This window comes from Zootoca vivipara, chromosome 7 (assembly GCF_963506605.1).
Source record: "Zootoca vivipara chromosome 7, rZooViv1.1, whole genome shotgun sequence".
Lineage (NCBI taxonomy): Eukaryota > Metazoa > Chordata > Lepidosauria > Squamata > Lacertidae > Zootoca > Zootoca vivipara.
Window position 1 is genome coordinate 4,254,616 of NC_083282.1, and position 14,367 is coordinate 4,268,982.

General features: G+C 46.3%; 1 protein-coding gene across 1 annotated transcript in view; it reads left to right on the forward strand.

The window, feature by feature from the left end:
- The window catches only part of ASTN1 (astrotactin 1), a gene marked incomplete at its 5' end in the record, with an annotated part of 207,979 nt that overhangs the window by 93,849 nt on the left and 99,763 nt on the right, over positions 1 to 14,367 (forward strand). The window contains one exon of the mRNA XM_035123692.2: positions 9,889 to 10,038. Within this exon, the coding sequence (XP_034979583.2) occupies positions 9,889 to 10,038 (150 nt within the window). The remainder of the gene's footprint in view (positions 1 to 9,888; positions 10,039 to 14,367) is intronic.

Consider the following 14,367-nt stretch of genomic DNA (forward strand, 5'->3'; position numbering starts at 1 on the left):
GAAAGAAGACTATGTAGCATAAGAGGAAGCAGGCAAGGCAGCCTGGAGAGCAAGGAGCAGTGCTGAGAAGGAAGATTAAGGAGGCAGAGACAGAGGGAGGGAGCAGGGGAAGGGAAGTGGTGAGAAAAAGGGAAGAAGGTAGCAAAGGGCCTGCGACCCCCTAACTCCACTGTTGATAAAGGAAGAGAGCAAGGGGAAGGGAGACGATGAGGGCAGAGGGAAGCTGTGCATTTAGGCAGAAGTGTCCTTCGATGAGATACAATCATAGAATTGTAGGGTTGGAAGTGACAACAAGGGCCATCTAGTCTAACCCTCTGCAATGCAGGAATCTTTTGCCCAATGTGGGGCTCGAACTCACAGCCCTGAAATGAAGAGCCTCATGCTCTACTGACTCAGCTATAGAGATGTGGTACCCAAACTTTCCACTCCTTCCCAGGCCAGGGGATGTCTATGTTTCTGAGGACCCTTGTGGCTTTAGGCAGGATAACCTTGCCTGTGTACTTTGGTGCAGATTTTTATTACAAATAACTGATTAGTGTGGAAACAGGAGAGAGTGGACCGTGCCATGGACTGGAAATATCTCCAGCAAGGATGGAGGGATCAAATATGGTGTTCTTTTCTTTCCCTATTGAAAAACAACAACCAGATGTGTCTCATGTGATTACTAAATGGTGAGGAAATGGCACCCAATACATGCCTAGTTGCAAAGAGTTTCCCAGTTACTGCTAGACCATCTTGGCTCTTCCCCAACCCCTGTGATGGTTGCGTGGTATCTTTTCTCCCTGCAATCTTCCTCTCCACCAAGGCTAGCAAGTGGTTAATGGGGCATTTCTTCCACACTTGTCATTCTGCTCCCCACCCAAACTCCATGTTACAGAAGCGAGTGCTTCTGGCCATCCCCTTCCTCGGTGGATGAGCTGATGTGGAAAGAGTTTTCTCAACACGAAATTTTGGAAAGCGTTGCCCCTGAAAAATGTAGTTGCAAAAATCAGAATGCAAAGCCTAAATCACCCACCCCCACCCCTTTAAGAAGAGCGCCCAGCGGAGCCGACACAATCCATCATCTTTTCCAGACTGATAAACACATTTCTATGATAGATTTCTCTCTGCATGAGCTGTCTGGATGAGATCGCTGAAACCTAGGCTCTGTCTGCTCTGCTCGCATGTTGCGGATCCCTAAGGCAGCAAACTCTGCAGTGTCAAGGAGCCAGTTCTTATGGAGAAACCAAACCATGGAAGGACTGGAAAGGGGGGGGGCATTAAATATTTAAAGAGTGCTCATCTCTTCCTTTGGACTAACATATTTTAAGGCCAGGTACTCAATCCTGTTTCCCATGGTATTCCACCATGTTGTTGTTATTGTTGTTTAGTCGTTTAGTCGTGTCCGACTCCTCGTGACCCTATGGACCATAGCACGCCAGGCACTCCTGTCTTCCACTGCCTCCCGCAGCTTGGTCAGACTCATGTTCGTAGCTTCGAGAACACTGTCCAACTGTCTCATCTTCTGTCATCCCCTTCTCCTAGTGCCCTCCATCTTTCCCAACATCAGGGTCTTTTCCAGGGAGTCTTCTCTTCTCATGAGGTGGCCAAAGTATTGGAGCCAAAGTATTCCGCCATATTGAGCCCTCTTAAATCCAGTTGTTTGTGGACTGCCCCCAAGAAAGTTCAGTAATCAGATTCTTCTTCCTTTGACTTCCCTTAGCATTGCTACAAATGCTTGACCTGGGCAGCACCCACCAAATTTGCTTCGTGTTTCATTTTGGTGAACTTCAATGACAGCTCAAAACTGCTTCTCTGTGTGTTCCAGCTGTCTCAAACCTGGGATTTGGCAACCAGACCCTAGGATGATACCAAGGCCTGGGGCCTCCCACAATATTTTTGCCCTGTCTTCCCAAGTGGCAGAAAAAGAGCTGATGGGTCTCTTTCCTTATTCTGTTTTGTGAAAAAGAAAGAAAGAAAAGCGAATCAGTTTGTTCTCTCTCTGCTGCCTGGTAAGGGCGAAAGGGGAAAGGAACAAATGAGTTTCCCCAAAAGCAAAGAATGGGGCAGCCATTCTTTTCCCCCTCTCCTCCTCTCCTCCTCCCCCCACCCCTTGCTTCTTACCAGACAGCAGCTAAGGGAGCAAACAGATCCCTTTTTCTGATTCTGCCCCAGCAATATTTCTATAGGTTGTCAAGCACACCCAACAACTTATAGAAAAAGCTTTTGGGAGGAATTAGAAAAAAGGGAATCGATCCATCAGTCTTTCTCTTCCTCAACATCTGCCTTGACAATATCTCTCCCCACCCCAATCAGTTGACAGTGACAAGAGTAGCAGTATCAGTATCTTCTTTTTCTATCTCTTTACGGACCAGGTGGTGCTGCTGTAGTTGGTGCAAAGCTCCAGACACTTGTGCCAGCCATCTTCATTGTGGAGGGTGGCTCTGGGCTCAGCTAAGGGTCCAGAGACTCTGGGCAATTAAAGCTGGTGAGTGACCAGTTAGCTGGACCTTCACTCTGATTGCAGCAGTCCACCTGCCTGCTCTGTGCGGCAGTTGCACTGCTGTTTGAGGCAGCCCAAGGATGGTGGGGCCTTTGTCTTGCACCCCAGCAACACCACTGACCAAACCCAAGTTCATTCCTCTCTGGGTGATGGTTGCCAGATATGGGTGCTGCTGCCCTGCTGCAGCGGGCCAGAAGATAGCATTGCTGCTTTTTGCTCATGACAGCAGACAGGTAACACAGGGTGACCAGTAGGCTCTCCTAGGAAGCCCCAGTCTCTGGCCCTGGCTCTGTAGTCAACTCTGCAGTCCCAAAGCTGCCCTCTTTGCCCTTGGGACTGGTTTTGCCTTTAGCTTTGTAGGTTCAGTGCAGTGTGGCAGAGGCTGGCGGGTAGGAATCCGAGGCCTGCATCAATAAATTGCGACCCAACAGCCATGTTTGTGCAGGGATTAAAACTGGATTGAAATAGGTTTGGTAAGCTCCTCCTGGGCAGCACTGACGGAGGAATGGGGGTGTGGAAGGAGCACTATTCCGGTAGGGTGCCATCGCAGCAGCCCCCCTGGTCACGCACTGTGTACCCCCGCATGCGCCGGGTGCCACACCCCCTCAGGTGGCATGCCCCACACCCCTGGGATGTGCACCACGCCCCCCCAGGGGGGGGGTGTCAGCCATGCCTCTGCCTGCTCTCCTTCCCCAGTAGCGGAGCATGCAGCTTTGCCAGGCTACTGTATGCAGATAGTTTGTTGCCATTGGTTGTGCTTGGTCATACAAGTTGCCTAGACCTGCTACCCGGTAAGTCATGGGCAGGACGGCGAAGTCTTCCTGCTGAGGCATGCTGCAAACCCCTGATCCTTAAACCCCTGCAGCATCCATGTTGCAAGCAGGCGCATCTATTACCTCAGTTAACACTTGATTTCTAAGTTTCCCAGTTAATTTAGGCGTTTCCGCAAACTCCATTAACTTAGTTTGCCAATCTTCCTCGGTGGGGACTTCTTCTTTCCAGTGTTGGGCTAGCAATATCCGAGCGGTTGTTGTTGCATACATGAACAAATTATTGTATTCTTTAGGTAGATCTATTCCTGTAATACCTAATAAGAAAGCTTCTGGTTTTTTAACAAAGGTTATTTTTAACTTTTTTAAAAATTCGTTATTATTATTATTATTTTTGATTTTAAAAACCTTTATTTCTCTCTTTTAAAAACATCACATAAGAAACCATCATACACAACATAAACACAAAATAACACAAAATAAACATAGAAAAAAACAAAAGCAAAATTACAAATTATATATACACAAATTTAAACACAAAATAGAATTGAAATGAAAAAGAAAACTAGTAAATAAAAATACAAAAACAAACACTAAAATTAAAAATACTTCTGATTGATGATACATCGTTTCTGTCCATTTCTAACTATTCCCTGTTTTCTTCATATTATCTTTTCCCACCCCTCACGGGTGGATCTTTTTCTCCTTACTATTAAATGATATTTAAATCAATTTAGACAAACTACCAATCTATTATTTATGCCTTCTTTCTTCAGGTGTTCCTCCACTAACTTCCACTCTTTTTGTATTCTCTGTTTTGGTGTGTTTCTTATGGCTGCTGTCATTTTATCTAAATTCATATACTCTACTAACTTAATTAACCAATCTTGAACAGTTGGCACCTCCGTTCCTTTCCATTTTTGAGCTATTACAATCCTTGCTGCAGCTCCTGCGTATAATATTATATTTCTCCTGTCCTTTGGTATATTCTCTGGCAGCATACTCAATAAGAATAGTTCTGGTTTTTCCCCAAATGTTATTTTTAAAATGCTTTTTAATTTCTCATAAATTTTATTCCAGAATTCTTGTATCTTTTTAAATTCATTATATATCATTTCCCCCCCCCTTTTTTATAACCTTACATTGCCACCACATATGATAAAACACACCTTCTACTTCTTTACATTTCCAACACTTATTTCCCCATGTTTTATACATTGTTGCCAATTTAAAAAGGTAAAGGTACCCCTGACCGTTAGGTCCAGTCGCGGACGACTCTGGGGTTGTGGTGCTTATCTCGCTCTATAGGCCGAGGGAGCCAGCGTTTGTCTGCAGACAGCTTCCAGGTCATGTGGCCAGCATGACTAAACCGCTTCTGGTGAACCAGAGCAGCGCACGGAAATGCCGTTTACCTTCCCGCCGGAGCGGTACCTATTTATCTACTTGCACTTTGATGTGCTTTCGAATTGCTAGGTGGGCAGGAACTGGGACCAAACAATGGGAGCTCACCCCATCGCGGGGATTCGAACCGCCGACCTCCTGATCGGCAAGCCCTAGGCTCAGTTGTTTAGACCACAGCGCCACCTGCATCCCATACCCATCATTTTCATATAGTTCTCTTTAAGTAAGGTACAGGCCGTAAATTTTATATCATTCTTCCATAGTCTTTAAAAAACACTTGTAATGTGATAGACAATGTTTAAATTTGGAGGTAATTAGATATAAAGATTTTATTGACATGCATGAATGAAGATAATACAAAGGAACCAAGGGAAGGGGTAGAGGGAAGTCGGGGGATTCAAGTAATCCCATAATGTGGATTTAATATTGATTCTGTAAGGAGCTGTTATAAATGTTTTATTTTATGGGGTTTTTTTTAATGCAATGATTTTGGGGTTTTTTGGTGGAAATTAATAAAAATATTATACCCCTCAAAAATGTTAATGTACACTCCATGAAATAACAACATATTGTGAGTATGTAAAGATGAACATGGTGTTGAAAAGAGGCTAGTTGAGGTTTTCTTTTTTCTTTTCTTTTTCTTTATTCTTTATCGCTTTTTTCTTTTTTTCTTTTTTCTTTCTTATGTATATTTATGAATATGTGTTTTGATTAGTAAGATTTTGAATTTTATTCTATGTTCCTTTTGATGTGATGTTAAATAAAATAAAATAAAATAAAAAAAGGCTGGGTGAATCTGACCAGAACTGTTGTTCTGAGCCACGAGTGATGGGAGCAGTTTACACTGCCTCTTCCTGGCCTTCCCCAGTATCAACCATCCAATCCCAAGCTTTAGGATCAGTTGGGGAGGCCATGTTGGTGGTTGTCCCAAATGGTTGTGACCTATGCCATTGGCTTCTCAGAAACAGTCCCTCATTTGAGGAATGCCCTCCCTAGTGAGTGTGGTGCGTCGATCTCTCTCGCTATTAACATTTAGAAGAAATTCATAGATGTTCCTGTTTACCCAGGCATTGGCTGGCTGAAAGTTGTGTCCCTTTCAACCCTGAAATTGTTAGTTTGAGAGCAAATAATTGCTTTTTAGAAAGTTGCTTTAAACTGTTTCTAGAAGTTTTAATTGCATAAGTATTGGTGTGTTTGCCTCCCTGCCTGGGCTCCTTGGGAGAAGGTGTGGTGTATATATCCAGTACTGTACATAACAATATTACAAGTTTTCTGCATTTTGGCTAGGCGGAGAATTCCCAGCTAGCTTCTTGTGAATCTATTCAAGATTGCTAGTACTTACCGTAGTTATTCTGTTATAATCATCAATTTCATAGCTGCCAAGTTTTCCCTTTTCTCGCGAGGAAGCCTATTCAGCATAAGGGAATTTCCCTTAAAAAAAAGGGATAACTTGGCAGCTAAGATCAATTTAGACCAGCATTTTATCATTCCTATAATTTGAAGATAATGAGTTAAGCCTAAAGGAGTCTAGCTTGTCTAAAGCTACCCGGCATGCTCATGGCAGAAGAGATGCTCCAAAATGTTATTTTGCAATGCACATTCTGGGTGTTTCTGTACCTCACAATTACGGTACCTATAGCAGCTTTAGCAAGTTAGACAGCTCACCCCCCCTGCCCCCCTTTTAAAGGAACAGGATTTGTGCATTTGGTACACATACCTTGTAGCTATGCTCCTGTAATCGTTTATGCAAATGACCTCTAAATGTTTTGGCCAGAGGTATAAGTGCTTTTGAGGATTAAACCTGCCTTTGTCAAATGGGGTCCCAGTTGTTCTTTGCAGTTGTGGCCGGCTTCCTAATAGACGAAGAAATGTTAACATACATGTTATTAGGTGCCTTTGAAAAAGAAAACGACGTAGCAAATCATAAACAATCACTTTTTGCTGTCAAAGTGGCTTTAATTCAAAGCTTCTTTTTCTTGCAGTGGCTTCCCTGCTGATCTTCTCCCGACATTGCTGAAAGCAGAAATATACATTTTTGTGAGCAAGGCAGCAGCTGATTGGGTTAATTTGGCCCAGAAGGTTCCCAGCCCTTGTTGGGTGGCAGTTAGCTGTTGTCCATCTGGATGCCAAGCTGCCCTTTCAGAACTGGACCCGTTTTGGGGAAGAAGTGATGGTGCATGATGGCACAACATGCGCAGCTTGTTGGGTTGGAAAGCGTTGCCTGGGCAGAAAGCCAACATCTGTGTCCTCAGTTCCCAACAAGTGGTTATCTTGAGAGCTGCAAAACCAGACCCTGGAAAATACCAGGGCAGTTTGAATCTCTCTCTGAAACTGCTGTCAATTTGCCACTAACATTGGCCCCCGGCTAATACTTCAGCTGTCCAGAAAATGTGGCATGATCATAAATGGCCCCCAAAATCATATTATCGTATCTGCTGATGTAACCATTAGCGTGATACCTCAACCGGCCATGCACTAAATTTGATTGGCCTCATCTGAGTACTAATGACAGAGCCAATGAAGTATAGAGGCTAAGTTTTGAGTTTGTATGTGGAGGATTCCAGTTCAGGCATCCATTCGGCTATTAGGCTTGCTGTGGGAGTGGGAGTGGGGAGCAGGGCAGTCACTGCTATTATAATCACTTTCAGTTGTTATTTCTAGTGTCTGACATGTACTCGGTGCATCAGAGTAAACCCAAATTCAGAAAAGTTCTCCCATGTGCTTATAATGCAGTGAGACACCAACAAAAAGGAGCAGGAGGGGGGAGGAAATCGGAGGGGGGGCAGAAAGGGACCAGGCAAAGAGGAATATGTCTGTGCTGAGTAAAGAATGAAAACAGAACAAAACCTGTACTAACCAAGAAAGATTATGATAACCAGGGAAAAGAGGAGGTTTAAAGAAGAAAGGTAGACATTTAAATATTAGGGACATAAGAGTATTTTCTTATAGCTCTGCTGCAGCCAAGGAGACAGTGAGAGCACAGCAAGCTAAAACTGGAGGAACAAAAGTTTTGTGAATACTATGAAATCCAAGTACAGGTGGCACAAAAATCCATGCAGACAATTATAAACTGTGCAAGCTTTTCTTTCATAATTGTATGATGTGATAACAGAAGACAGCGAGCAAATAATAAAGAGGAGCGACATGATTTTGAACAAGAATAAAGCCAGCCACCTAGAAGGGATAATTAACCATTCACAAGCAGAACTGAGATGGCAGCCTGGGAGATTGATCAGCAAAGTTTCTCTAGCCAGTAGGAGATGTGAACCAGCAGAGCCAAAGGCACACAGAACTTGTGTCTCCAGGAGGGATATTCTACAGACCCCCATGGCATGATGGTGTGCCAAGCAGGCACATGATCCTTTAAACAGCATCATTGCAGTGCCTGTGCTTGCACTGAGGAGTAGAGTCTCGCTGTTGGCAGTAGGAGAAACATCCGGGGGTGAGGCAAGGGTAGTGGTAAAGAGAGGAATGAGAGAAGCAAGAACTGCAAGGTCTGCATGTGAGCAAATGCAGGTATTGGCACTTGTGCTTGTGCTTTGCTTTGGCTGGGTGTGATGTGAGTTTCTAGGGAGAATCTAGCTCTCAGCTTAGCTTACAGATAGAGCCAGAAGCAGTTGGCTAATTTAATTTATTTATTTCAAAAGTTATCTTTTTTTACTCATTTGCTTGGAAACTAAACTATTCCAACTATATATATTTTTTAATTAGAACAGCTATTTTCAGTTTTTGTTATAAAAGTGAGCCTTCAAACAGGGGCTAAAACTCACAGATAGTTTACACTGCTCATATCTCACAAGGCCTGGGGCATGGCATCGAAAGCTGATAAACATGAGTGTTTGTCGGAAGCTTCAGGTTTTATTGTACCAACCCTTCCCGCCTATCGAAACGTTTCCTCTGCCCTGCTGGGACATCATACCGACTTTCAGAGATACTGGATGGCAGGATGCCTCGATGCCCAGGGGACTTGGAGAGAGGCTGCCACTCAAGAGCGCGTCTCTGAGACAGTGATAGATCCACTTTGCAGGGAGCACACAGGCTGTGTGGAGCACCCTGTGGCGTGCCATTAATTACCCCAGAGACCTTGACCGTCTCCATCCTTGATGTTCATCAATACAGTTTAGGGTACTCTTAGCTGACACTACTTTTGGAAATTACCCATCTCCTTTCCTAGAGCATCACATATGAGGCAAATGGTAAGGCAAAGGTTGTGCATTAGATGCTGTTTTCCACACCCAAATCCTTGGAACCTTCTTTCTTTCTTTCTTTCTTTCTTTCTTTCTTTCTTTCTTTCTTTCTTTCTTTCTTTCTTTCTTTCTTTCTTTCTTTCCAGTCCCTTCCCTTGCTAACTTGCGCACCATCTACTGGTTCAGGAGCAGACAGTTAGTTCACCACAGACAGTACAAAACTAGGCTACTTGTGGTCCACAGGATGAATGGGTGGTCTTACCTGAAACCCAGGAGAGGGGCACCAGGAGATCACTGCAATAACATAACAAGACAAGTCTGCTGGAGAATGGCAGTCAATGGCAGTTAATGACCACTAGCTCCGCCCTTCCCCCTCTGAGCCTTTCACTCTGGATCCCTCCCAAGCAGATGAAGGCTGGGTTGAGAGGGCAAGCTCCTTCTCTAGCAACATGCAGGACTCTCCTTGAGTGGGGTGTCAGAGGGGGAGGAGAGTCAGCAGAACTGGGACTGGCCTGCTGCTGGGTAGCACGGGCAACTTCTGACTCCTCTCTGTGTCTGTACAGTGTGAGCAAATAATAATAGCAGACATTAAAATACAATAATCTATTAAACATTAAAAGCTTCCCTAAACAGGGCTGCCTTCAGATGTCTCCTTAAAGTCTGGCACCCTTGATCGCTCAACCCCACTGCTTCTTGTACCTGCCAGCTCATCCCTTTCCTAGACGGCTGCTCAGTGTCCCACCGCCATGATCTTGAGTCTAAGCCATCATCTTCTGTGTCCTCCCCGAGTAGCTCTCGGGTGGGGGGCTTCCCCCACTCTTCCTCATCTGTCCCTGACATCCAGTTCAGATCAGAGGCTGTGCAAGTTCTCTCTCTAACCTTGTCTAGTTAAACAAAGGAAGGAAGAAATGTTAATTACATGCAGCTGCTTTTGCCATGATCCCCAGGCTCGTCTCCTGTTTTTATTCATGTAGCTCTGAGTGTTATCTCTGGGTCTATACTGTCACGGTGACTTGATTTTCATCTCTCCTTTCCTTTGGCATTTTAGTAGGTTCACCAAGGAGTCCTGTTAGCAAGACTACCCTGACCCTCATCAGCATCACCAGCTGCGTCCTTGGCCTGGTCTGCTCCTCCCACGTCAACTGCCCGCTTGTGGTCAAGATAACATTGCACGTTCCGGAGCACCTCATTGCTGATGGTGAGCCAGCACTCTGTCACCCTGTTTCACTTCCTTCTGGATAAGTAAAAGGACCCCTGGATGGTTAGGTCCTGTCAAAGGCAACTATGGGATGTGGCGCTCATTTCGCTTTCAGGCTGAGGGAGCTGGCATTTGCCCATAGACAGCTTTCCTGGTCATGTGGCTAACATAACTAAACTGCTTCTGGTGCAACAGAACACCATGACAGAAACCAGAGCGCACGGAAACGCCATTTACGTTCCTGACGGCGAAACCAATTTATCTACTTGTTCTGGTATGCTATTCATAGCTGCCAAGTCTCGCGTTTTCCCTGGGAAACCCCCGTGTTTCCAGCTGTCCCCAGCCAAAAAAACAGATTTTTTTTGTTTTTCCCCGGTTTATTCTGGCACGACGGCCATTTTGGAACTGGGCGGAGCATGCTCAGAAGTGACTTTTGGTGCGGCAGCCATTTTGGAACTGGGCACAACAGCAGCAAAAGTCACTTCTGAGCATGCTCCGCCCAGTTCCAAAATGGCTATCGCGCTACTTCCGGTATGCTAATTTCGGTCCGGTCCCTTATTTTTCAGAGAGGAACTTGGCAGGTATGATGCTATTGAACTGCTAGGTTGGCAGGAACTGGGACAGAGCAACGGGAGCTCACCCCATTGCGCGGTGATACTTACGATAAGTTTCATAAACTGTGTATGCATGGGCCTTGATGATATCCCATTGACTAAGTTGGCCTACTTGAAACCTGGTATTTCTGTGTCAGCATGCAGAAGCCATTGAAACTCCACCCTGAGCATTTCACTACTAACTTCTAACCCAATAACTTCTGCTGCAAAATCTATTGGCTCTCTATGCCCTCCCATCAGGGCCAGGCTAATCATTACAATTAGCCAGTATACCACCATAGTGCCAGAACCAGACTGGGGTATTCCAGTGTGGTAATTACAAATAATAAAGATTCAGACATGTTTGCACAGGAACATATGTGGCCAAGGTCCTGTTGAGACTTTCAGGCTGTGAATGGAGACCTCTTTGCTATCATCGCTGCCTTAATAAAGTAAATAAGGCAAGCGGGAAGGGTAGTCCGAGGGCCATATGAACATAAGGAGCCCCATGTGGTCTGACATTCTGTTCACATCGTGGCCAGCTAGGTGCCTTTTGGAAGCCTGCAAGCAGGATGTGAGCACAACAACACTCTCCGTAGTTGTGAAACCCAGGAACCGGCATTCAGAGGCCTCCTGTCTCCTGACTTGAGGTAAGTACATAGCATCCTTGGTACACGTCAGCAAAAATACAGCTACCTTGCCCTGGTGCACGTGGATGAAGACATTGCTGCATGCCAGGACCCACAGGGGAACTTCAGGGAAATTAATCTGATCATTTGAGATTATTTGTGGAATGCACTCGGAGGGTCCATATAGCCTTAAAGCAAAGAGGATGTTCCCCTACCATACTCTTAACAGTTGTTGTGTTCCAGGAAAGGAGAGCTGTTAATAGTAGCAGCAGGAACACAACCAGTGTGACAGTTTTGATATCTGCTATTTAGATACCTAGATGTCAATTGGTGCTTGTCCAATTTGATGCTTGTGTCCTTCAACCCCCCTTGGCGTTGCTGTGGGATGACAAGGGTAGAGGAGAATAAATTTGTGCCCCAGCAATATGTTAGAAACTCTGTTGGGCAAAGTCCCTCCCTTCCTGTACAGTCATACCTTGGGTTGCGATCGCTGCGGGTTGCGCGTTTTCAGGTTACGGACGCGCTGAACCTGGAAGTACCGGAACGGATTACTTCCGGGTTTCGGCGCTTGTGCATGGCAGAAGTGCTGAATCGCATCATGCATGTGTGCAGACGTAGCCCTTTGGGTTGCAAACATGCCTCCTGCATGGATCACGTTTGCAGCAGAGGTTCCACTGTAGTGCCACCATTTTCTGAGCCAGGGCATGGACTAGCAAGGCATGACCATTAGGCAGAACCCTTAAGGGTTGGGTGGAGCTTCAAGGCCAATGGGTGGCCTTGGGCAATTCACTGTTTCCCAGCCTAAGCTATCTCACAGGGTATTGCATACCCATTGAACACAAGCGTCAATTCCTCAGGAGGGCGAGGTTTAAATAAAATATGTATATTCCTACATATATGCTTACATGCATGTATACACACACGTGTTGATCTCATTAGAAGTTCTTAGATCAGGGTAGTCAACCTTTTTATACCTACCGCCCACTAATGCATCTTTCTTGATGGTAAAATTTCCTTACCGCCCACCAGCGCTCGATGGAAGGAGGAGTCAGCTTGTGCGTAGAACGCCCACCGCCCACCTAGAATCCTGAAATGCCCACTAGTGGGTGGTAGGGACCAGGCTGACAATCCCTGTTCTTAGATGATAAACTCTGCATCTCGGCAGGACCCAGCAGCAACTGACTTTACAGCATTATTGTAAGGATTACTGAGATACTATAAGCGAAACTTTGAATGCTTCAAACAGCTGTATAAAATGCTGGGTATTCTAATGTGGGAGCTGAGCACCGAGGAGAATTTGCCTCTGATGCCCTCTGTGTGTAGCACAGCCCTCATTGTGGGCCAGGATTTGAGAAAAGGTAGCTTGTTCAGTATAAGCAGAAGGACAGGAACAGCCCAGATTGCTTTTGTGCTGAGAAAATGCAGCTTGTTGGTCATAGACCCCCATATTTTAAATGCTGGTTCCAGCTTCCCAGCCTGTAGGAACAAATGTTCTCCCTGAAAATACTGAACTGGGTGCTTGCACCTTTGCCAAGCCTAGGCCCCCTCACCTTCTGCTGACAGATGGCTAGAGTGGAAAAAAGGCATGGCAACACATGCCACACATAAGTAAGCTTATAAATGAACAGCCGAAAAGGGGTTTAGCTTAGGAACCCAGCACCAACGCGACAGTAGTCGGTGATGCAGTAACGGAGGTGTCAGGACCGCCTCGGGGCCATACTGTTGTGGGTGTATCTCACATAACTGAAGGTTCATCCGATGCAAAAGAAACCAGTCCCTTCCCATATGACACTGGATTTTTGGTAGAATGTTAGGTTAGAACCCTTTCCCCAGGCTAGCTACTTTTCAATGCGTTGCTGGGAGTTCTTGCTGAGAAACACACCCAGTCATGTCAGCCCCACCTGCAGTCTGAAGTGGAATGGTCTGTAGATAAAAGGAGCAGGACCAATGTGGGAGAGGGCAGCTTTCAAAGAGCAGTGATCTGGCTGGCTGGAGGCTGCCCAGAGAAGCACAACAGGCAGGTAGCAACCAGTGGAGTGATCAGATTTATAGAAGCTGGCTTGTGAGAAGAAAATCGTCAGTGGGAGAGTTGGGACATGAATGGTGTCACAGTGGCCGGAGCGGACTACTTCAGAGTAACGACGCTACGCAGCTCTGCATTTTATTCTTTTATTGGTGCTGCGTATTTACAGTGCTTAAGTCATTGCTATTTACACGGAGTGATGTGGTCAGTCGGTTTCAGAACCTCCTAATGGCTTTTGGCGCGTCTTTCTCCAACACAAAAGCTTTGGCAGACCCATCCTCTTTCCCCTCCTCTTTCTGCGTAATTCCGGAGTTGGGGGGATGGGTCTCCCGCCCTTATTCGCCCCTTCCTGTCCCACCTGGGACCCTGGCTCCTCTACCCTGCCTGAGCCTCGGACACGACTTCCTGCTTCCCCACTGGAATCGGAACTCTCTCTGCTTCCCCCTGTGCTCGGGGATTGGCTTGAACTCAGGAGGGGAGGGACTTCGCGATATCCCCTGTCCCTCACATCCACCCCCCTCCCAAGCTCTCCTTCACCCCTCCCCAGGTCCCCCCCAGGTGTCGGTGACGACTGGAAGCCTAAGAACTCAGTGCTTTCCGAGCCCGTTGGTGTGAACACCTCCCCCCAGTCCTGCAAGCCCCCCCCCTTCCGCCTGGGAGGACGGGAATCCCAAAAAGTCTGTGGCGTCAGAGCTGGTGGGGGTAAAAATGTTCTGCCAATCTGCTCCTTCCTCTGACTGGGTGGATCTCGGTGACACCCATACCTCATCCTCTGGTTCCTCAAACTCCGCTTCCCAGCGCCATGGTGAACTGCTCTCCCGTGCTTCCTCCCCCTCCCCCTCCCTTTCCATGTGCCAGGGCTTGGGTCTATGGGGAAAGAGGGCGTGAAATTCTTCTACCAGGAATTCCTCCTGTATCTGAGTGGCTGGGACCCATTCATTCTGGGACGGTGGAGCATCCTCCCATGCCATGAGGTACTCCAGTCCCCCCACCCCCCACCTTGAATCCAGGATGGCTGTGGCCTCATTGAGTTGCTCCCTGCCTTCCCTCTCCCCCCCTCCCTCAGGGGTTTGTTCGCTGTCTC